Genomic DNA, 21,361 nt, shown 5'->3' with positions numbered 1-21,361 from the left:
GCAATACTGGGTTTCTTACCATCTTGATGTCAAATTCCAGTTTAAAACAAAGTTATTTCCAGTTTTAAAAAAAAGTTTGGTATAAAGAAGGGTTTCTTAATCTGGGGTCTGAGGATAGAATTCAGCAGGCCTGTGAACTAAAATGGGAAAAAATGAGGTCTTTCTTTTCGCTAACTTATAACTGAAATTTAGCTCTTTCTTCCATAGTGAATCTAGGTAACGACCTCCCACAGAACCAGCAGTACCTGTGACTTTGTCAACTGTGGGGATTGAGGCATTTTTATAACACTCCACGGTTGCTGTAGGCATCACCTGCACATATCATCGATTCGAAATTGTGGGGCGCTTAAACCGCTATATCTCATCATCCGATGTGTTCATAAAGAAGCTCATATACCACATCACAAATTCTTTTAAAAAAAATTTTGATAGCAGCATTCCAAAATAGCTTCCTTCTTAGTCCTGTGGATTTTATCTCATGCACTTAAAACCATTACTCTGAGAAGTCCACAGACAACTTCTCCAGAATGCCCAAATTTATTGTCCATGGCAAAAAATTTAAAAGGTTAAGAATCTTGGGACTTCCCTGGTGGCGCAGTGGTTAAGAATCCGCCTGCCAATGCAGGGGACATGGGTTCGATCCCTGGTCTGGGAAGATCCCACATGCCACAGAGCAACTAAGCCCATGCGCCACAACGACTGAGCCTGCGCTCTAGAGCCCGTGAGCCACAACTACAGAAGCCCGCGTGTCTAGAGCCCGTGCTCCGCAACAAGAGAAGCCACCGCAATGAGAAGCCCGTGCACCACAACGAAGAGCAGCCCCTGCTCTCGCCACAACTAGAGAAAAGCCCACGCGCAGCAACAGAGACCCAACGCAGCCAAAAATAGATTAATTAATTAATTTAAAAAAATAAATAAAGAATCTTAGTTGATCAAAGAGAAAGTGTTGGACAAATTTACTTAAAACCCTGGATGTCTGAAGCGGACGGCTGCCAACCGGACCAGTGGACGTCACACCAGGTGTGCTGCCTGCCTCAAGCCAGGCCCCTAGGTGGTCAGTGGCGCCTACGGGGAGGGGTCTCACCTTGTCCATCATGGCGAAGATTCGGTCCACCCTCTTCTCGGGGGTGTTCTCCTCCTCGGGGAGTTCCACGGTGTTCCCCTGACAGGGACAGACAAGGTGAGGGCTGGCTCCTGGCACTCTGGGCTTTGGGCCCTTTTCCCAAAAATATGCTCCCCAGACCTGGGGGGGTTCCAGATGAGGACTGCCTCTTACTCCCACTCCCCGCAATGTCCCCCGCCATCTGTAATTCTGCTCTGGAACCTCCCACCCACCCCAGCCCCCATCTGCCACCTCAACTGCAGATGTGCTGAGCGGCCTCAGGCAGTGACCCTCGCCTGGCCAACGCCTGCCCCGGTCGGGAGAGCAGTCCCACGGGGTGCTTCCTCTGGGACAGACCCAATCACTAAATTTGACGCCCCTACTGCCTCCCCCTACCCCATAGGACCCGGGCCTCTCACCACCATCTGGTAAATGGCGTCCACTATATCCAGCATCTCGTTCCTGGTGATGTAGCCGTCGTTATCCAAGTCGTAGAGCTTGAAGGCCCCTGCGGTCAACCAGCCAGGGCAGAGTGACCCCCCGGCCCGGGTCAGGGGTGCTGGTCCCCGCCCCTGCACCACAGCCCCATTACTCATCCAATCAATGAATATTTACATCAAAACCGACGGGACACGCGCATGCGCACGCACGACAGGAACACATGCGCCGTTTCAACTAGGGTTATTTAAAAATACCTAAGTATAAAAAGGAGGGGGCACTGGGTCTGCGAGAGCTGAGGCTGGAGCTGGAGCTGAGGGAGGGAGGGGACCCCAGGAGGAGCCCTAAAGGCCCCCCTCTCCTTCCCCATGCCCCGGCCTCTGCCTCCTTTCAGCCCACTTTCTTTCCACAATTACACTGTATCCTGCTGGGATCAACTTAGAAAATAAAATAATATGCCTGGGGAGGAGGGGAGGAGCTTCTGTATAAATAAAATCCTCTTTTATTCCTAAAAAGAGAAAGAAAAAGAAACTGCCGCGTTTTCTCGGTGCCGATGCAAAGCAGTGAAAGTGTCTCAGTGGGAAGTGAGTTCTGGCCCAGCTGTTTTTATCTTCTCTCCAGATTCCCTCTCGCAGCAGCATGAGCCTGCACACTCTCCCCTCTGAATCCTTCTCTCATTCCTCCTCAGGGCCTCGCACATGCTGTTCCCCTGCCTGGAACCCTCTTCCCTCCTTCCTCCCTGGCACCTTCACCCTTCCCAGCTCAGCTCCCGACTCATAACAGGGTCAGTTCCTCTCCTGTCGGTTCACACTTCCCTCTTCCTGCCTCGGTTACAGTTTTCTGGGATCTTTCGGATAAGGTCCCTGAGCTAGATTGACAGCCGCGAGGGCAGGTGCCCGTCTATCTGATGCACCCGTGGGTCCTGGCCTCTGCCCAGCACTGACACGTGGCCGTGTTTGGTCAACATCTGTTGGGTGAACCAGTAAATAAGTGAATGAATGAGATCAGTCATCAAAACAGCCTCCGAAGTGGTGGATCAAGCCCTGGAACTGAGTCTTTTAACTCCACGCTGTCCTGCCCGAGGTCCCATGTCTGCACCTGCTCGGATGCCCCTTTGCTCCTGCCCCATCTGTCCACGCATCTAAGGAAGACACGTTCCTCCTGCCTGGCCTCCTCCAAGCAACTGCCTCTGACCTGGAAGGGCAGGACATCTGTGCCACTCTCAGCCCCAGACAGATGAGACCTGGCCCAGGTAGCTGGCCTCCCTCCCGCCTGGGACCGCCCAGTGGCCGCCCCATAGAGCCCAGGGGGCAGGACTTACACCGCAGCTTCTCATCCAGGGTTCCCCTCGAGGTCACCGACAGCGCCTGGATGAACTCAGAGAACTCAATCCGCCCGTCCTGCAGGAGAGAGAGGAGTGGGGGTGGGCCTCAGTTAGCGCTGAGTCACCTGGTCAGGCTGCACCTTGGGCAGGTGGTGATGGGCGGCAGCAGGTACCAGACACCCAAGTGGAGAGTGCGGGAGTGAAGGGATGAGGGTCAGGAGAAGGAAGGGGAGGGGGAGGGGGTAGGATTAGAAATGGGAAAATAGGACTTCCCTGGCGGTCCAGTGGTTAAGACTCCACGCTCCCAATGCAGGGGGCATGGGTTTGATCCCTGGTCGGGGAACAAAGATCTCGCATGCTGCATGGTGTGGCCAAAAAAAAAGAAGGGAAAAGCAAGGCAGGAGGGACAAGGAAAAGGGTGGGGCCAAAGGGAGAGCCTGACACTCCACATCTGGTGGGAGGAAGAGGGACCACCAGCACACATGACCCTCTGGGCAGGAGTCACCCAGAAACCCTTTTCTCCTCGGCCTTGAACCACAGGCTCAGGGGCTATAGAAAAAGGTGGGGATCTGGACTGTTCAATCCTATTTATTTTGCAAATAAGGAAACTGAGGTCCGGAGAGGTCAGAGCTCTTCCCAGGGCCAGGCAGTGCGATTGTCAGCTGAGGCCACCTGCAGAGAAAGCCAGGGCATGACAGAGCAGAAAAAATCCGAGTGCCCTACAGCGTGGAGCGTGGAAACAAGTTACAGTACGTCCACCTTGAATACAAGAGAGCCAGGAAATATGCCAGCGTGGCACAGAGTCTGGAGGACTGCAGATGCCCCAATGGTGGATATGCTGTCAGGGTGGCCGTCACCAGGAAGGGACACACTGCAACAAGGATAAGCCTTGAAAACACGATACTCAGTGAAAGAAGCCAGGCACAAAAGAGCCCATATTATATGATTCTCAGTTTCCTCATCTGCAAAATGGGGGCAATTAAAAGGCACCCCTACAGGCAGTTGGTTGTAAGGTCTCACTAAAAATAATCCACATAGCAACTAAACCCGTGCACCACAGCTACTGAGCCTGCACTCTAGAGCCCGCGAGCCACAACTACCAAGCCCATGTGCTGCAGCTACTGAGCCCGTGCACCTAGAGCCCATGCTGCGCAATAAGAGAAGCCACTGCAGTGAGAAGCCCGCACGCCGCAACTAGAGAAAGCCCGTGTGCAGCAACGAAGACCCGATGCAGCCAAAAATAAAATAAATAAATAAATTTATTAAAAAAAAAATCCACATAAAGAGCGTAGTATGTAGTAAATGTTCAGTAAATGTCAGTTATGATTATAAATCCTGTTATTATCCCTGGAGGCATTTGCATTTTGTGCTTGTAAGAAAAGGTTCAAGGTATACATATGTGTGCATGTGTGTATACATGTATGTCTATGTGCATGGTATGTATCTGCATACACGGATCTCTGTGGGTTCCTTGTGCATGTGTGAGCTCCTGCAATGTATATACGTGCATGCATTTGTGTACAATATGAGTGCATGTATGTGTGTGCATGCATGCGTTTGTGTGCATGTGTATAAGCACGTGTGGGTGTGCACACATGTGCGTGCGTTTGTGTGTATATGTGTATGTGTGAGTGCACACGTCTGTGTGTTCCTTCTCTGGAATGGAACATCAGCAGGACAGCGTGGGTGTGGAGCCGCGCAGGCTGCCGCCGGAGGGAGGGGACTCCGGGCTGGCACAGGCCCTGTCAATTCCCAGCTCACCTTGTTTTCATCAAAGACGTTGAAAACAAATGTGGCGAACTTGGTGGGGTCTCCAAACGGGAAGAACTGCTTGTAGATCTTCTGGAAGCCCGCTGCATCCAGCTGCCCGCTGGGGCAGTCCTTGATGAAGCCTTTGTACCTGGAGGTAGAGACCAGGTGAGAGAGGGTAAAGGAGACTCCAGCATCACCCACCTGCTGGGATCCCTACAGGCAGTAAGCCTGCCCAGCGCCCTGGAAGCCTGTGAATCCCTGTCCCGGGAGACAGCGCCACACGGGGTTGTGAGCACAGACCTGGACTCCACGGGCACGGGCTCATCCCACCTCTGCCTCTCGCCAGCTGTGTGACCTGGGACAGGTGGCCACACCTCTCTTAGCCTCATCTGTCCCAGAGGCATAAGAGTCACTTGGCCACTCGGCCCCCTGCTCCACACAGGCGACTAAAACAAAACTTGCATGAACGACCTCCCCGAAGTCCCGCTCTCGCACAAGGTACTCCCCCCTCCCCGACCCTCTCCACTGAGCCCCTCCCGGAGCCAGGCAGGCAGGTGGTGCTGGTGGCGCTGGTGGCGCTGGTGGGCAGAGCCACCATATGGGGCCGGCAGCTGGTTCCTCCCACATGCCTGCACCCCCCCGTGTGCACACACCCGCTCCCCTGCCTCTGTTCCCAGAGAACTGTGTAAACGACGCGGGAGCCGCCCAGCAAGCTCGGAGGGCATCCTGGTGGGTTCCAATTGGACCTGCCCACCCTGCATTCCCAGTGCCCAGAGACCCTCCAGATACCCGGCCAGCTGATGGCAACATGGCTTTGCAGCCCAAATCCCAGTCCTGCATTTGCTAGCTGCATCCTCAGGCAGGTGCCTTCACCTCCCTGAGCCAGACTCTCCTCATCTATAAACAGGGACAGCTATCACATCCATCTTGTGGGGACTGCGTGAGATGATGTAGCATACTTGGCACAGGGCTGGACGTAAAAAATAAGCAATGGCACGATCTTTAGTATTATGACCTCAATGTGTTCTTTTAAATCAACTCATAAGTTGGCTCCTGCGTGTAGCTTGGCAACTCCAACCAGGACATACATTCCTCTGAGGAGAGTTCCCAGCACAAAGGGGGGCTAGAGAGAGGGGTCAGCTATTATCAGCTACCAGCTGCTACCTCTGCTGGACCACTCTCTGCTGGGAACTTTGCAAACCTGATTCTCCTGGAATGCCCATAACAGCCCTATGAGAAATGTACTATGATGAAGCTCTTTTTTTTTTTTTTTTGGCTGCGTGGCTTGTGGGATCTTAGTTCCCCGACCAGGGATTGAACCCGGGCCCCAGCAGTGAAAGCGCGGAGTCCTAACCACTGGACCGCCAGGGAAGTCCCAAGCCCATTTTAAAGATGAGGAAACTGAGGCTTTGAGACAGGGAGATCTGCAAGTCCTTGCAGCCCAGACTGGAGCTGAGGTGGGGTTCGAAGTAACCACTGATGGGGCCAGATGCTCAGAGACACGGGCTCGCCGAAGACGTCCCCTCCCCGCCCCACTGTTCTCTGGTCTACCCAGGGCCACTCTCCCGTCACGTCCCGGGAAAGTTGCTGGTGGCGCCGTGACTGAGGGCCGTATACACAGGGAGTGTGTGGAGAAGCCACTGTCCCTCCACCCATCAGAGAACAAGCTAAGGGGCCCAGGCTGGGTGAAGGGACACGCAGGGCACCGGAAGGAGGGAGGCTTGGGAATCCTGGGGCCTAAGTGATCAAGGTCAGATGTCAGAAAGAAAGCAAGACAAGACTCTTGCTAACATGTCAGCGGTTCCTTAGGGGTGAGGGAGAGGCTGGGAGATGGAGTGGGGCGTGGCGTTGGGCTGCCGTGGGCACCCACCCTCCCGCAGTGCCCCCAGCAAGCATGAGGCTGTAAAAAATGGCTGAGCCTCTGCGTGCCTCCCCACCCACCCCCTGGGGCACCTCGAGGGGCCAGAGGCCCAGGGAGGCGGTCCCGGCCCAGTAACCAGGATCACTGCCCCATCTCACCACCGCCTGCACCTTTGACAACAGCCCCGTGCCGGGCACTGGACTAAGCCTTTGTGGGCAGTTCCTCCTGCAGTCACCACTCAGCCCTGCTCAGTGGGTTCAGTGATCCCCATTTCACAGATGAAGGCACTGAAGCACAGAGGTCAGGGCCCCTCCCACAGCAGGTACCAAGAAGGGACTCGGCCCCTCTGGGTCCCTCCCCTTGAAGCCTCCTTCCCAGCTGGGTGTTCCAGACTCAAACCTTCACATCTGGGCCAGGACGCAGAGCCAGAGAGGAGCGTTTTGGAGCCAAGATCTGGTCCATGACCCCAGGCCCCTGGTCAGGACGGGTCCCTGGGCAGGAGGAGGGAACAGGCCCAGCGCCAGGCCGTGATGACCACATGGGGGCACAGCCGGCCTTGGAGGCCAGAGGGGGGCCATCGCTTCCCGTTGTGTCCCCCAGAGCCTCCCATTTCCCCACAATGGCTGTGTGTCACTTGAGTGATTTGAAAAGATTATTAAAAACAACAAAGGGAAAACAAAAGGCGCCCAGAGGCATCTCGCGGCCCGGTCCCTGCGGGTGCCTGGCTCTTAGGAGGGGAGGCAGCGCAGGTGCCGCCGCAGCGGGAGCTGTCAGCACTGCGAACAGCCGCGGGGGGCCCTGCAGCTTTACTGGGGGCAGGTGGGTACAGGCAGGCTGGCCTCGGTGGGGAGCCTTCGGGGGACTATCCGGTTTCCCCTGCAGAGACTGTCACTGTCACTGTGGGGCTCCAGCCCCCTTGGTGCCATTAGCAGCAGGCCCACCCCCTCGGGGGCCCGATCGATGAAGGTTTGCTCCAGCCTGACGGCCCAGCCTCCTCTGGCCACACACCCTCACCGCCCCACGCCGCCCATATTCCACACCCTGCCGCACTTTGCAGAGCTTGCCACGCCATCCAGCCACCAGGCCTTTGGGCCTGCAGGTCCCTGTGCCTGCAAAACACATCCTCCTCCTCTTTGCCTGGCTAATGCACTCATCCACCAGGTCCCGGCTTCCCTCCAGGACGTCCGCCCAGGCCCCCAGGGGCCGCAATGCTCATCTGCTCCCCCATCCCTTGAACGACCCCAGCGCAGCACGAACCACGCTGTGTCATGTTTGCCACCAGGCTGTGTCCTCCACCCAACAGTGAACTCCCAGTGCCCCGACGCCTGGCACATAACGGGGGCTCAGTAAATGCCCAGTGAGCTCAATGAATGAGCTGAATGAATGAATGAATGAATGAACACACAGAGACAGGGAGAGGCCAGGTGTCAGGCATCTTCTTCCTAAGCCCCGGGGACCGTGGTCAGAACCTGAGAACTCCGTGCAGATGGTTAGAGAACCACAGATATACGCCCACCCCTCTGTGGATTGATGGGGAACTGGGGGCCCAGAGAGGGAGAGAGACTGGCCCAAGGCCACACAGCAAGTTAGCAGCAGAAACAGGGCTCACACCCGGGACTCCTGCCTCCCAGTCTCCCTCTTCGCCAGGCTGCACTGGCCCCAGCCCCATGGAAAGCCAAGAGCCTGCTCCCCAAACATTGCATAACCCCATCGGTCATCATCAGAAGATGTGGGGCACCCTGTCTCGCTGGAGCAGAGAGGAGGAGGTCTGTCCCAGACGCCCCACTTGCCCCAGGCCCCAAATTTGCTCTTCAAGTCCTCACAGCTCTGAGGCCAGGACTTCCTGCCATGGTCCGATTCCGAGGTGCAGCTCAGCCCCGTGGTGGGCTGAGCCAGGACACTCACCCCAGGCACACACCCCCACCACACGGTGGGCACCCAAGGGAGCTGCGGCTTAATAACAGAGCTCTTGAGACCAGCCTGAGCAGGTCGCGGCGCAGGTCTGGGGCCAGGCGGCAGTGCCCCCGGCCCGGCCACGGTGCAGGCCTGGTACACGGACGACTCGGCTGACAACCCGTCGTGGCTCCACCACGCGGAGCCCGTGCGCCCGGTCGGCCTGGAGCAGCTGCGCGGGCTCGGGGTCCTTTACTGGAAATTGGATGCTAACGAATATGAGAATGATCCAGAATTAGAAAAGATCCGAAAAGAGAGAAACTACTCCTGGATGGACATAATAACCATAGGCAGAGACAAACTACCAAATTACGAAGAAAAGATTAAGATGATTTACAAGGAGCATTTACACCTGGATGACAAGATTCGCTTCATCTTGGACGGCAGTGGGTACTCTGACGTGAGAGATAAAGAGGACAGGTGCAGCCGGATCTTCATGGAAAAAGGAGACGTGATCATTCTCCCTGCCGGGATTTACCACCGTTTCACACTGGACGAGAAGAAATACGAGAAAGCCATGCGGCTGTTTGTGGGAGACCCAGTGTGGACGGCATACAACCGGCCGGCTGACAACTTCAAGGCCGGAGGCAGAACCTGGAATTTCTGGCGCAGACAGCCCAGCGGAGCCCTGGGGCCTCATGCACCCCGGCCCCCCTTGTGAAGGTTCCAGGTGTGATGGCAGCAGAAAATCTGTCATTTTCTCCTTGCTTTTGTGTTATAGACTTGAGGCTAGGTGAGCTTTCCTCTGCAAGACTGTTTGATCAGAATACATTTTAATGGAAGTAGCTATAGAACTTGTTTGTACATGGAAGCACCTGTGGAAATCTGGGCAAATCCGTTCATTTCTCTGATTCAGGATCAGTGGTCAGTGGCCCTGTGTCAGCTGGTGCCTCCAGCTCTGACCGAGTGAATTTCATCTCCCCAAATGCAGCCATTTAGCTGCCCCATCTGGACAATTTTTGGACTTTAAGCAGATACCAGGCGAGGCCATGCCTGCCTTGTGCAGAGGGGTGACAGTGGATGACAGGACTGGGCAGAGAAAAGATGCTTTTCTCCCAAAACAGGGGGGAAGCTGGGGGGCGGTGGGGTGCCGTGGGGGACGAACTGGCATGTTAGGGGGACACTCGCTTGCTTATGCCACTTTCTTGTTCAAAATATAGTAGCTGTCTTAATGTTAAAAGAAAATAAATAAAAATTTAAAAAATAGGAGTTCCTGCCCAAGAATTCTATCCCAGGATGACTGAGAGATGTACGTGACTGCAGCCCCATCCCTGACCCAGGCTCAGGTTCCAACAGGCCTGAGCCTCTCCCTCTCCCCGCCCCCACCCCGTCTCTCCTTCAGACACGCTGCTGCCTGGAAACCTGCTCTGGGGCCTGCCCTGTGCTCCAGCTCTGGCCCATCCTGTCTCACAGTGAGAGGGGCCCGAGCAAACCCCTTCCCTGCAATGCCCCCCAGTTTCCCTGCTGGTAAAATAAGTGACTTAGACTAGATCAGGGTTTTTCCACCCACGCCATGGCATCCCTGGCCTCCACCTGCTAGATGCCAGAAGCGCCCTCACCCCAGGTTATGACAACCCAAAGTGTCTCCAGACAGTGCCAAATATCCCCCCGGAGCAGAACCACTCCAGTGGAGAACCACGGGGCTAGATGGTCTCTGGGGACCCCCACAAAGCAGGGGGAAGGGTCTTCCCCAGTGTCTGCCTTCCAGTGATCTGCGATTCTGAATAACAGGGACCTACTGAGAGCCGGGCACGGAGCTATGTGATTTCCAGGCACCATTTCACCAAATCGTCCCAACAGGCCCAGGAGGGGAGGATTATTATGCCCATTGTACAGATGGAGAAACTGAGGCTGGGGGCTGTTAAGTCTCCTGGCTCAGGGCCTTCACACGGCATTTCTTTTGCCCGGCCCACTCCTTCCCCTCTTCCTTCCCCCTTTTTGTCTTGGCTTCAGTGCATCTCCCCTAGAGAAGCCCGCTCTGGCCACCCAAGACTCCAGTACACACACTGGTCGACACACTCACAGCACCCTGTCCCTGGCCTGGGCCTCGCAGCTGTGCCTGTAGCCTGTATGATGCCTGGGCCAGTGAGTGCATCACAGGGTCCGTCAAGGCAGGGGCCCCGTCTTCTAGCTCACCCCGAATCTGCAGGGTCCACCGCAGGTGCTCAGTAAATATCTACTGGAGCTGCACAGCTAGCGAATGGGGGGCCACAACTGGACCCCTGCCACCGCCTCTGTGTGCAGCCAGTCACCAGCGAGGCCCGAAGCCTCTGTGGCCTGCTTTCCTCAGTGCCTTCTGCCTGATTCCAGACCAAGGGTGGAAGCAGCAGTAGTCCTGGCACTGTCGGTGGTGCAGGCTAGGCCGGGGAGGGGGGGTGAGACACAAAAAGCGTTCTGAGGAATTTATATGGAGACCACCCCTCCCACAACCATGTTCTAGAGCAGGGGTCTCAACTCTCTTCGGGGATGGGAGGAGAAGCTGTGGAACCGAGCCGGGGACGTGGCGCGGCTCCTGAGCTCCACACGCAGTTTCCAGCCACCAGAGCACAGGTTTTCGACATGGTTGACTGTGCTTGGGAACCAGCTCTCCACGACGGGGTGGAGACGGGAGAAGAAAATCCCAGATTTGACAACTGCATTCTTAAGCCTCTTTAAAAGGGAAAGGGGAAAAAAAAAGAAAGCTGTCATTTCATAAAAACACTGAAGGCTGAACGCCACTTATAAAACACTCCCGACTCAACGCTGGGCTTCCTCCCTGTAAGCTTCCCACCCCGCCTCTGCCCCCCACTGCGCCAGCCTGTGTCCCCCAGGGGACTCCAGCACCTCGTCTCCCCCAGTCCCTGCCGCCCCCAGTGCTGGCCATGGGCCTGGCACATAATAGGTGCTCAGTAAAGATTTACAGAATGAATGAACCAACAAATGAATGAAGGAATGAGCGAGCAGATGAATGAATTAGTGAATGAGTGACAGAATGAATGAGGGAGTGAGCAAATGAGGGAGTGAGCGAATGAATGAAGGAGTAAGGCAGTGAATGAGGGAGTGAATAAATGAATGAAGGAGTGACTGACAATGAATGAGGAGCAAATGAGTGACTGAATGAATGAGGGAGTGAATGAGTGACTGGATGAATGAATGAATGAGTGAATGAAGGCATGAGGGAGCAATGAGGGAGTGAATTAATGAATGAATGAGTGATGAGAGAATGCATGAATGCACGCTGGCCATGAGGCACGGGTCCAACTCCAGCTCAGCATCCTGTTCTCTGTGGCCCCCAGCATCCCCAACGCCGCCAGGGCCTTGGTTCCCCAAAGGCACCAGCCTGCTAGGACTTTCTGGAATTCACTGCTTGCAGTTCCCACAGAGCCTCGTCCTCTGGGACCCAGCTTGAAGCAAGCCTCGCATAGCCCTCCATGCCCACCTCCCTCCCCGCCAGGATTAGGTGTGGCAGATGTTGCTCTCTGCAGTGTGGAAAGTGGGAAGTAAGTAGATGGATAAATAATAAAGCGTAACCCCCAGCTGCAATCAGGGACTGCCACAGCGGCCCTGGCAAACTGTTCTCCCATTATCTTTTCAAACACCTCCCTTCCCCTGGCGTTCCCCTCCCAGCTCCCTGGAGACCTGCCTTCAGACGATCCTGGAGGAGGGGCTCAAACACATCCATGAGGATGAGGCCTCTTCCCTGCTCCTCTCCACTCCCCCATCTCTCTCCTCACCGCGCCCCCCCATCCTCCACCGCCTTCAGCTTTGTGGGGTTTCCCAAAGCCAGAGCCAGCAGAGCTGAGCCCCCATAGCCCAGGCCATGGAGGCCAGCAAGCTGGACCCAGACTCCACACACACACACACAGCTGTGAGACCCAGACAAGTATCTCCGCCCTTCGGAGCCTCAGTTTCTTCATCTGTAAAATGGGCTGTTCCTAGATTGACCCCACGGCATTGGCGGCGGCCTCCTTACCCACAGCTGTGACTGCGGAGAAGGGTCCAGGATTGACAGCCGGCCCTGTGGAGGCGGCTGCAGAATTCCTCCTGCTTCCGCCCACTATTTTTGTTACAATACCATCGGGTTATTTGGTTATTATAAATGTAATAAAAGCATTACAGACAACTTGTAAAATAGAAAATATAAGAGAAAAAAGAATACCCATGATGCCACCACCCCCAGCACACCCACTTCTAGCCTCTGGCCAGTCTCCTTTCCATCTTCTTTTCCGTCCACACTTTCTTCATCATGGAACTGTGTTGGGGCACTATTTGTGCCCTGCTGTTCCCCCTCGGGATGGCGTTCCCTTCACCCTCCAGGTGATCACAATTTCACGATCGCCTTTAAGGGCCTGGGACCTGCTATAGTTTCCTAGTCAGTCCCCATCGAGGTTCCCGATCTTCCATTGTGGTGAATGGAGCTTGGTCAAGAGGAAGGGATGCGGTGGGCGGGGGCCTCAGGCTGGCTGTGGACCTGACACTGGCCCCACCTCCTGACGCCCCAGCCTCCTCCCGTCTCTGCCAAATACAGAGCCAGGAGCAGCGGAGATGACACCATGGGTGCCCAGCATGAAGCCGGGGGTGAGGTGAGCGCCCAGCTGGCCCGGCTCAGGCATCACATCCCTGTGGCCTGGTCTGCGCTCCTGACCACCTGGGGCCTCAGCTCTCCTGGAGAACCTGGGACATGCCCAGCTCTACTTCTGCTCACTGGGTGGCCCAGGACAAGTCACAGAGTCACAGAAGACCCCTGGGTCTGGTTCCTATTCTGGGGAGCAGCTACTGAAAGTCGGCACCAAACAAGATGATCCTGTACCAGGCTGGAAAAACAGGGGCAGGGTGGTCAGTGCAGACCTCTCCCAGGAGGTGACATTGCAGCGAAGATGCCAAGATCTGGGGCAGAGGGAACAGCAGAGGGAACAGCAAGGATGGAGGCCCTGAGATAGGAAGGAGCGTGGCATGGCTGAGGGACAGTAAGTGTGGCTGGTGCCTGCTAAGCCAGGGAGAGGGTGAGGCCAGAGACCTTGGGGAGCCCCAAGGACCAGTCAAAGGGGCTGGGTCTTTATTCTAAGTGCAGTAAGAAGCCAAGAAGGGCTTTAAGCAAGAGAGAGAGAAACACAGGAGGAAACTGAAACCGCCCTGGCTGAATCCACCCACACACGTCACAGGTGAGATCGGAAAACTCTGTCCATTGCGGCCCCGCTGCTCTCCGCATGCCCCTCCCTCCCATTTCCCAATCCCACCTCAGATGGTTTGGTGCTAAATTGTTTGCTGCCCTGGTAGTCTGGGCTCAGGAACCTGAGTTTTCCCAAGGAAGGGCAGGCATTTCCCAGCTATCAGGTGCCAGAGAGCCGTTCAGGACATGAAGGGGCATGGCTGGAGGCCGTGGTGAGAAAGGGTCCTCTGAAATGGGCCAGGGCACTTGGGATGCAGGTGCTTGTCCCATTTGTCTCCTGTGCAAAGGACAGAGGGGATAGTGGGCTGCATGGATCTGGCCTCTGACCCAGCAGGCTTGTGTTATGGTCCCAGTGAACCAGGGAGGTGTAGGCCCATCATGGGATTACAAATTGGTTCATTTCGTGTGCTAAGAATAATTACACGGGCTGCCCACAGCACTGGAGGAGACTGATCCAGAGTGCCATAATCTGTGATCCATTACTGATGTCTGCTGTGGACACAGGTGGGGAGAGTGGTGGTATGAGTGTCGCTGTTTAACCATCCCTAGTCTACCTTCGCCCTGTGGGGTATAACCATTCTAGGATACAACAGTGAGGTGGGTGGTGGGCTGACCCAGGAGGGTTAGAGAAAGGCACCACCAAAATGAACCAAAGGGCATTTACTTGAGGTCCATGGAACTTTGTGGCAAAGAAAAGATCTTTTTTTTTCTTTATAAGCTCTTTAGAGAGAGTTCCCCTACAGCAAGGACTGGGCATCACAAGGGCCCTGGTTTTGTTGTAGAAGCCTCAACTGCCTCCTCCAGGCCGGCCTCCTTGGCCTCCCTGCTGTTCTTCAAACACACCAAGCCCCTTCCCACTGCTGAGCCTCTGTCCTTGCCGTTCCCTGTGCCTGGAACACTATTCTGTGGTTGAGTCCTGTTGTCCAGGTCATAGCTCAGATGTCAGCTTGATGAAGGAACAAAAATCCCTCCACCTGTTTGGGATTCAGTTTCCCCATCTACATAATGAGGAGAGGACCCTCAATTTCAGGATCCCTCCATGGTTGTACTGATCAGTGTTATTAGTAGTATTAGCATTATTAACAAAACAGAGAAGTTATTACTAGGCTCTGTTCCAGACACTGTGTATGAATTAGCTCATTTATTCTTCACAGTATTCCTATAAAGCTTGACTATTATTACCCTCACTTTCCAGATGGGTAAACTGAGGCACCGAGCAGTCCAGTAACTTGTCCGAGGTTGCTCAGCTCAAGCCCTGGTTCCGGAGCCCTTCTGGCCACTTTGCCTCCTGTCTCTCCTGGGGAAGACCCAGGGGAGCAGGAGAGGATGCCAGGGCTCAGGTGTGCCCTGCACCTCCTGGGGCTCAGGAGCCTCGTCCAGGGAATGCCATGGTGGGACACCGCTCTGGGTGACTACGAGGACAAAATGAACAAGGCCACATCTGAGAGCGCACCCAGCACACAGCAGCACTGGGGAGGCATCTGCCACCTCGCAAGGACAGACCTCGCCCTCATCCCCTGCTCTGACCTTCTCTGAGCCTCAGCTTAGTTTTCCCATCGCCATGGAGATGATAAACCATGTCAACCCCCGGGGACAGCGTCCAGGAGTCGATTAGAATGCGTATGTGAAGCACCTAGGGGTGCCGGATGGGTGCTGAGCACCTGCTATGGCCAGGCCCTGGGGACACAGCAGTGAACAGGGCAGAGCCGGCCTCAAGGTCAGGAGGGGAGGCGGAGGGGGACGCAGACCTGTAACTGCTGTTTGTCCCAGGTGTGTCCTGTTTGTGCCTGGTGTGTCCCGGGCTGTGACACTGGGCTGTGGGAGGTCAGAGGAGGCCCCTAACTCAACCTGCGGGCTCAGGAGGTTTCAGGGAAGAAGGCCTGAGGGTGAGGAGGTGGTGGCCAAGCAAAGAGGAGGAGGGGTGTTCCCAGAGGGGGGAACAGCCCAGGCAAAGGTCAGGAAGCCCCAGAAAGTAAGGTGAATTCGGGAACGGATAGCAATTCGGGCAGGCCAGAGGGCAGAGGGCAGAGGAGAGGAAGAAATGGCAGTGAGACTGGAGGGGTCAGCACAGCAAGGCTGGCCTGAGCCAGGCCTTGTAACCACGTAACCATGCCAGAGGTGCAGACTTCACCTGAGTCCAGGGAGAGTTTAAGCAGAAGCCTGGCATCATTGAATATTTGCTCAACAAAAACCCCTCTGACTGCCATGTGGGAAGGAGGGGGATTATGTACAGATGGGGAATCCAGGAAGGCTTCCTGGAGGAGATGACTTAGGTAAGCCTTGGGAGAGTGGAATTCAGATGGCCCCGAAAGGAAGGGTGGGAAAAGTGAGTGACAAAGGCTCGGGAAGGCGGGGTGGGGCTATCCAGGAGGGAGAGCCTCACAGATAAAGACCTAGAAACAGGGACTTCCTTGGTGGCGCAGTGGTTAAGAATCTGCCTGCCAACGCAGGGGACACGGGCTTGGTCCCTGCTCCGGGAAGATCCCATATGCCATGGAACAACTAAGCCCATGCGCCACAACTACTGAGCCTGCGCTCTAGAGCCCGTGAGCCACAACTACTGAGCCTATGTGCTGCAACGACTGAAACCCGTGCACCTAGCGCCTGTGCTCCGCAACAAGAGAAGCCACTGCAATGAGAAGCCCGCGCACCGCAACGAAGAGTAGCCCCCGCTCGCCGCAACCAGAGAAAGCCTGCGCACAGCAACGACGACCCAACGCAGCCAAAAAAAAAAATACCTAGAAGCAGAAGTATTTCTGGAATGCTCACCTGGGGAAGCGGAGAAGTGGAAAATGAGGTGAGAGGCAGGTCAGGCCCACCTGTTGGGTCCTAGGATGTGGGGGAGGAGGAAGGGAGCGGCAGCTGCTCCCGTCGCATCCACTCCCCCTGTGGGGCACAGCCAGCTCACCACCCCAGTTCTGCCCACCTAGCCGGGGTCTCCAGCAAGGGGTCAGCAGAGCCAAGCAGGGCAGCCACAACTCTCCCCCTCTGCCACCTGGACTCAAGGACAGGGAGGTGTAGGCAGTGGCCCCTGGGGAGCCTGGCCCTGCCCCCAGCAGGGCTCCACCAGGAGTCTCGTGACCTGGGCCCTTGCCATGGCCGCTGCGGCCTGCTGTGACGGAGGGCACATCTGTAGGCCTCAGCTCCCCATCTGAACAGTCGACGGTAGACCACTGTCAATGGCTGTCATCTCTTGGGACCTTTACAGGGAATGTCGCCCTGATGCCTCATCATTCCTGTCACACACGTGGGGGAACGGAGGCTGAGGGGGGTTGGATCACTTGAGGTCACTTGGATAGGAAGAGGTAGGTGCAGAGTCCATTTCTAAGCCACCAAACTTTCTGGAAGGTCTCCAAGCTCGCCTCCTCGCTCACCTACTCCCAACTCAGGTTCACCTGACCATCTGTGAGTCTCCCCTGTCTGCTCCACATTCCACAATGACAGCCAGTATACCACTCTCCCCTCTCTGCCCCAGGGCAGGCATAACTAATCCATTCCAGACCTTCCAGGCATTAATGATGCTATACTTTCCGTTTGCTCCATGATATACAGCCTCAGAATCCTTCTTAACACAGCACTCCAGGCAGCTACTATGGATTGATTAGAGCTGGCATCCAGAAAGAAACCTATCTGCCATCCTTGATCCACTCTAATCAATCACTTTATAGACAGGGTGGCTGAACTCTAGAGAAGAGACTTCTCAAGGCCACAGGATGATCTAGTGACAAAGCTGGGCCTGGGATCCAGTCTCCTGACTTGTTTCTGGTCCAAACCCCTCCCTTGGGTGAGCAGGGTCTGAAATTAACACTGGTGGTCCTTAGAGATGCCACCCAAGGCAAGGAGTCACCACCACCTCACCACCACCCCACCCTCACCCCAGTTCAACTGGATCTATGTCAGTCTCCTGTGAACAAAGGGATCTGAACAAAGGCTGCCTGGACTGGTTTGCAGATAAGCCGCTCTCAGAGGGTCCTCCATGTGCCGCTGTCCCAGACAGCTGGACTGCCGTCTCATCGGCACAAAGCCAACACCCCCTCTCCCACCCAACAGTTTGGGGAAAAGCAGCTACTCACCACTGCTGGACCTCCTTCTCAGTAACTGCAAAAGAAAAGAGAAAAGTGGCCTTTTAGCTCAGGAAGGCATCCTAGGGGACAGACAGACACAGGGGAGCCTCCTTCCCACCCTCCCCACCCCAGCCCACAGCCAGTCTGCCCAAGTCTGGACACCAGCCAGCTCTGAACAAGAAGGTGCCTGCAACTCCCACCCCCGCCCCGGTGAACAGTCCCAGTCAGGAGCTCTGTGTCTAACCCCCCCAGGGGATGACACTGGCCCATCCCCTCCAGATGCCCACTGCACCGCCTGGAGGACGGCCGAGATCAGCCTCTTGCGGGCAGGGGCTGGCCTCTCCCTGCAGTCCTGGGCTGGGCAGGCAGGATTATTGTGCCCAGGCCAACACTGAAGATAATTCTTCCCCATCTCGCATCCCTGGGGACAGGACGGTCACAGAAGTCACTGGCTTCCCCGGGCACTCAGCTGCCCTGCCTGCACATGGGGGGCCAGGGCAGAAAGGCTGAGCCCCCTCCTCGGCCCTGGCAGCACCCAGCAGCTTCCCCTCCTCCACCCATCCCTCCAGCCCCTCAGAGCCATCAGTCCCGGCTTCTTTTTACAGGCAAGACGAGAACAGAACGGTGAACCAAAAGCTAGAATGAGCCATATAAAGTAGCTGAACCTCCAGCCAAGCCCAAACAGTCATTCTTCATTGAATCATGAAACAAACAAAAAAATGTTTTTTTATGAAAAGTACTGAATCGGTTCAGGTTGGAACAAAACCAGTAATTTCACTCAAATCACTGAACAAGAACATCTAACCACCTCTAAGGCCTCACTCATTCTCGGGGCAGAGGGGGCGGGGAGTCACTTTGGGAGAGCACCTCCAGCTCCCCATGCCTCAGTTTCCTCGTTTGTAAAGTGGGAAAGATAGTTATAGTACCTGCCACACGAGCTGTCCTGGGAATTCAATCAGAACAGGTGTGAAAACTCCTGAATCCCTAGCACAGGGCCTGGCACACAGATGTGCTCAATACAGGCCTGTAGAATGAATGGATGAATGAACGAACGAATGGACAGGACGGTGGGTGTTGGGTGCAGGTCAGGTGAATAAAGGAACTGGCATCCCTTCCCAGAGAAGTGAGGAGGGAGGCCCAAGGGGGTCCACCTCACCCTTTGTGCCCGATCACACTTGAGGCCACTTTTCAAAAACTGTTCAAAGCAAGCTCGTAACAGCTGCCAAGTCCTGAGTGCCCACTGCGAGCCTAGATCTGTACCAGGGCGGGCCTCTGTGCTTCGGCTCAGCTGCCCTGACAACGCTCCCAGGGAAGCTGTGACTCTGCCCCGGCTGCAAATGGGGAAACTGAGTTACAAAATGGGCAGGACGTGAAGTGGTAGTGCGAGGGTCTGAACTCAGGTCTGTGGCTCAGCCATCTGCCAGCCAGGCCCTGGCAGTCAGGCTCTGGGGGCAGGCTGCAAGCTCCTGCCAGGCCCCTTCTCGTCGGTGCTCTCCTCCCACGAGCCCAATCAGAGGCTAAGGAAGAGCCCGGTCCATGAGCAGGATACTGACAAAAAGAGCGAGGCAACAGTGAGAGCTGTAGGTTACTGGGAACAGCCAGACCTGGTGTAAAAAAATGCAATTTTCCAAGAGAGTTTTGGCAGAGGGGAGGGGGTGGGAAGGGAGTCCAGCAGGGGGGTGGAGAGGGAAGTGTCCGTGGTCTAACTCAGGGTGGGCTGCCCTACACCTGCCACCCACACCTGGCAGTGAAGAGCAGCAGGGGCTGAGGGGCTGATGCTTAAAGACCCAAGCTGGAGACACAGGAGTCCCATCATAGCACAGCTGGGAGCTTAGGGGCTTGTACTCCGGAGCCAGACTGGACAGCCTGAGTTTAAACCTAGCACCACAGCTTCCTAGCTGTGTGTCCTTGGGCTAAGTACTTCCCTTCTCTGAGCCTCAGTTTCCTCATCTGTCAAATGGGCTTGTTGGGAAGATTAAAGTGCTTGGTGCTCTTCATGGGCATAAGACTCCCACAGGTAGGTGTGATCCCATTTTCCCAGTGAGGAGACTGAGGCTCAGGCAGGTCTGCTTACTTGTCCGAAGTCACCCAAGGTGACTGGGTGGGGCCAGAGGCCAGGACTGTGCCTCCAGAACCCAGGATGGATGTCCAAGTGGATGCCCACCCCCCGCCCACCTTGAGTAAGCCAATGAGCTGCATGACCTTGTATGACCTTGGCGACATGTGATCTAAACGGCAGGAGCCGGGTAGCAAGGGCTCAGGCAGCTGGTCCACTGCTGACCTTAGGGGAGGCCTCCCAGGGTCAGAGAAGGCTTCCCTGGAATCCCCCAGCTCAGAAGTCCCAACGCTCTCCTGACCACACAACCCCGCCCCATCCCCCAGCAGCCTCCCCCCAGGGCCTCTCAGCCTCCAGGCTCCCCTGTGCCCCTCACCAGCCCCTGAACCCAACAAGCTCCTAGGATGCAGACATGTTTGGCTGCCCCCTGCCCCATTAGAATGGTCCCACCACAGTACACTGTGTGGTCAGCAGGCAGCCAAGCTGTAAGCTGGGGAGGGGCAGACAGGTGGCTGTGAGCTGGGGAGGGGAAGACAGGCCCTGCCCCGTGCTTTAAGCGAATTCACCTTTAGAAAACAGGTATCCCCTGGCACCGTCCCAGGCCCGGCAGCTGCCACTGCTTGACTGCCTGGAGCCTTGGAGGATCTTGGAGGGTCTTGGAGGGGGGCGGGCAGCAGGCAGGTCTCAGGGGGCCTGGCCGCCTGCCCCCAGCCCCTTCCCAAAGGTCAGGCAGGTCTGCATCCAAATCCAAGCCCCCCGAGTCTAATCATGAGGATATAACCAGGCAAATGCAGAATGGGGGACATTCTATAAGACAAGTGGCCAGGATACTTTTATAAGTCAGGGTGCGAAAGGTAAAAAAGGCAGGGGATTGTTCCAGAAAAAAAAACTAAAGAGACAAGGCCATCAAATGCAGCTCGCAATGCCTGGATTGGGTCCTGGATCTGGAGTTGAAGACCAGATACGACGGGTATGGTGGATATGACGGGGCTGGTGGGGGAAGCTGCCTGCAGGCGGGCAGTTGGATGTCCTGATGGACGCACTGTTGGTTTCTTTAGGAGCAGCAACGGTAGGGAGGTTATGTGGGAAAATGTCCTCTTTCCTCGGGATGTGCCCTGAAGCATTTAGGGGTGACGATCAGGATGCCTGCAGCCTCTTGCGAAAGGTTCAGAAATACACACACACAGATTTAGAAAGCGAGAGGAAGCAGATGTGGCAAAATGCTGACAGCTGGTGAATCTAGATGCGGACACACAGGTGCTCACAGCACTACTGCTGCTCTTGATCTTTCAAAATAAAAAGTTGGGGGGAAATGTTTGTCCTCATCAGCCCACCACCTGTGTGCCGTCCTCACAGCACCAGAAGGGCCGAGGGTCCTGCCCAGGAGCACGCCCCTAGCAGCTCCGACCACCACAGGCACTAGGAGGGAGGAGGGGGCTGAGGGACAGTTATGGGGTCCCTCTGCCTCCGCCCTCCACCCACATACTAGAGCGACAGGCTCAGGCTCCCGGCTTGGTCCCATCCCCCCATCTCCCGGAGCCGACCTCCGGTGTGAAATTAACAAGCATCCACCAAGCACTCGGTGGGTTCAGGCTCAGCACTCAGGGCCCGGCACGAATGAAGGGCATTTTCAGAGCTACTGGCCCCTGCTCTCCTGCCTTC

General features: G+C 55.8%; 1 protein-coding gene and 1 pseudogene across 2 annotated transcripts in view; one reads left to right on the top strand and one right to left on the bottom strand.

Moving 5' to 3' along the window:
- Nucleotides 1-874: 874 nt before the first annotated feature.
- The window catches only part of NCS1 (neuronal calcium sensor 1), a 41,316-nt gene continuing 20,829 nt past the window's right edge, over nucleotides 875-21,361 (bottom strand). The window contains exons 2-6 of the mRNA XM_082400844.1: nucleotides 17,653-17,677; nucleotides 4,626-4,764; nucleotides 2,862-2,940; nucleotides 1,522-1,610; nucleotides 875-1,162 (exon numbers count right to left, since the gene is read on the bottom strand). Coding sequence (XP_082256970.1) covers nucleotides 890-1,162; nucleotides 1,522-1,610; nucleotides 2,862-2,940; nucleotides 4,626-4,764; nucleotides 17,653-17,677 — 605 coding nt within the window. The 3' untranslated portion in view covers nucleotides 875-889. The remainder of the gene's footprint in view (nucleotides 1,163-1,521; nucleotides 1,611-2,861; nucleotides 2,941-4,625; nucleotides 4,765-17,652; nucleotides 17,678-21,361) is intronic.
- Nucleotides 7,438-17,644, top strand: LOC309633792 (acireductone dioxygenase pseudogene; annotated as a pseudogene). Its single transcript has 2 exons — nucleotides 7,438-7,576; nucleotides 8,466-17,644. The product of its transcript is annotated as an acireductone dioxygenase pseudogene (transcript).

The sequence above is a fragment of the Balaenoptera borealis genome (genome assembly GCF_965194805.1).
Source record: "Balaenoptera borealis genome assembly, chromosome: 8".
Taxonomy (NCBI): Eukaryota; Metazoa; Chordata; class Mammalia; order Artiodactyla; family Balaenopteridae; genus Balaenoptera; species Balaenoptera borealis.
The sequence above is the reverse complement of the archived record's forward strand: the minus strand, read 5'-3'. Positions and strand labels throughout refer to the sequence as shown.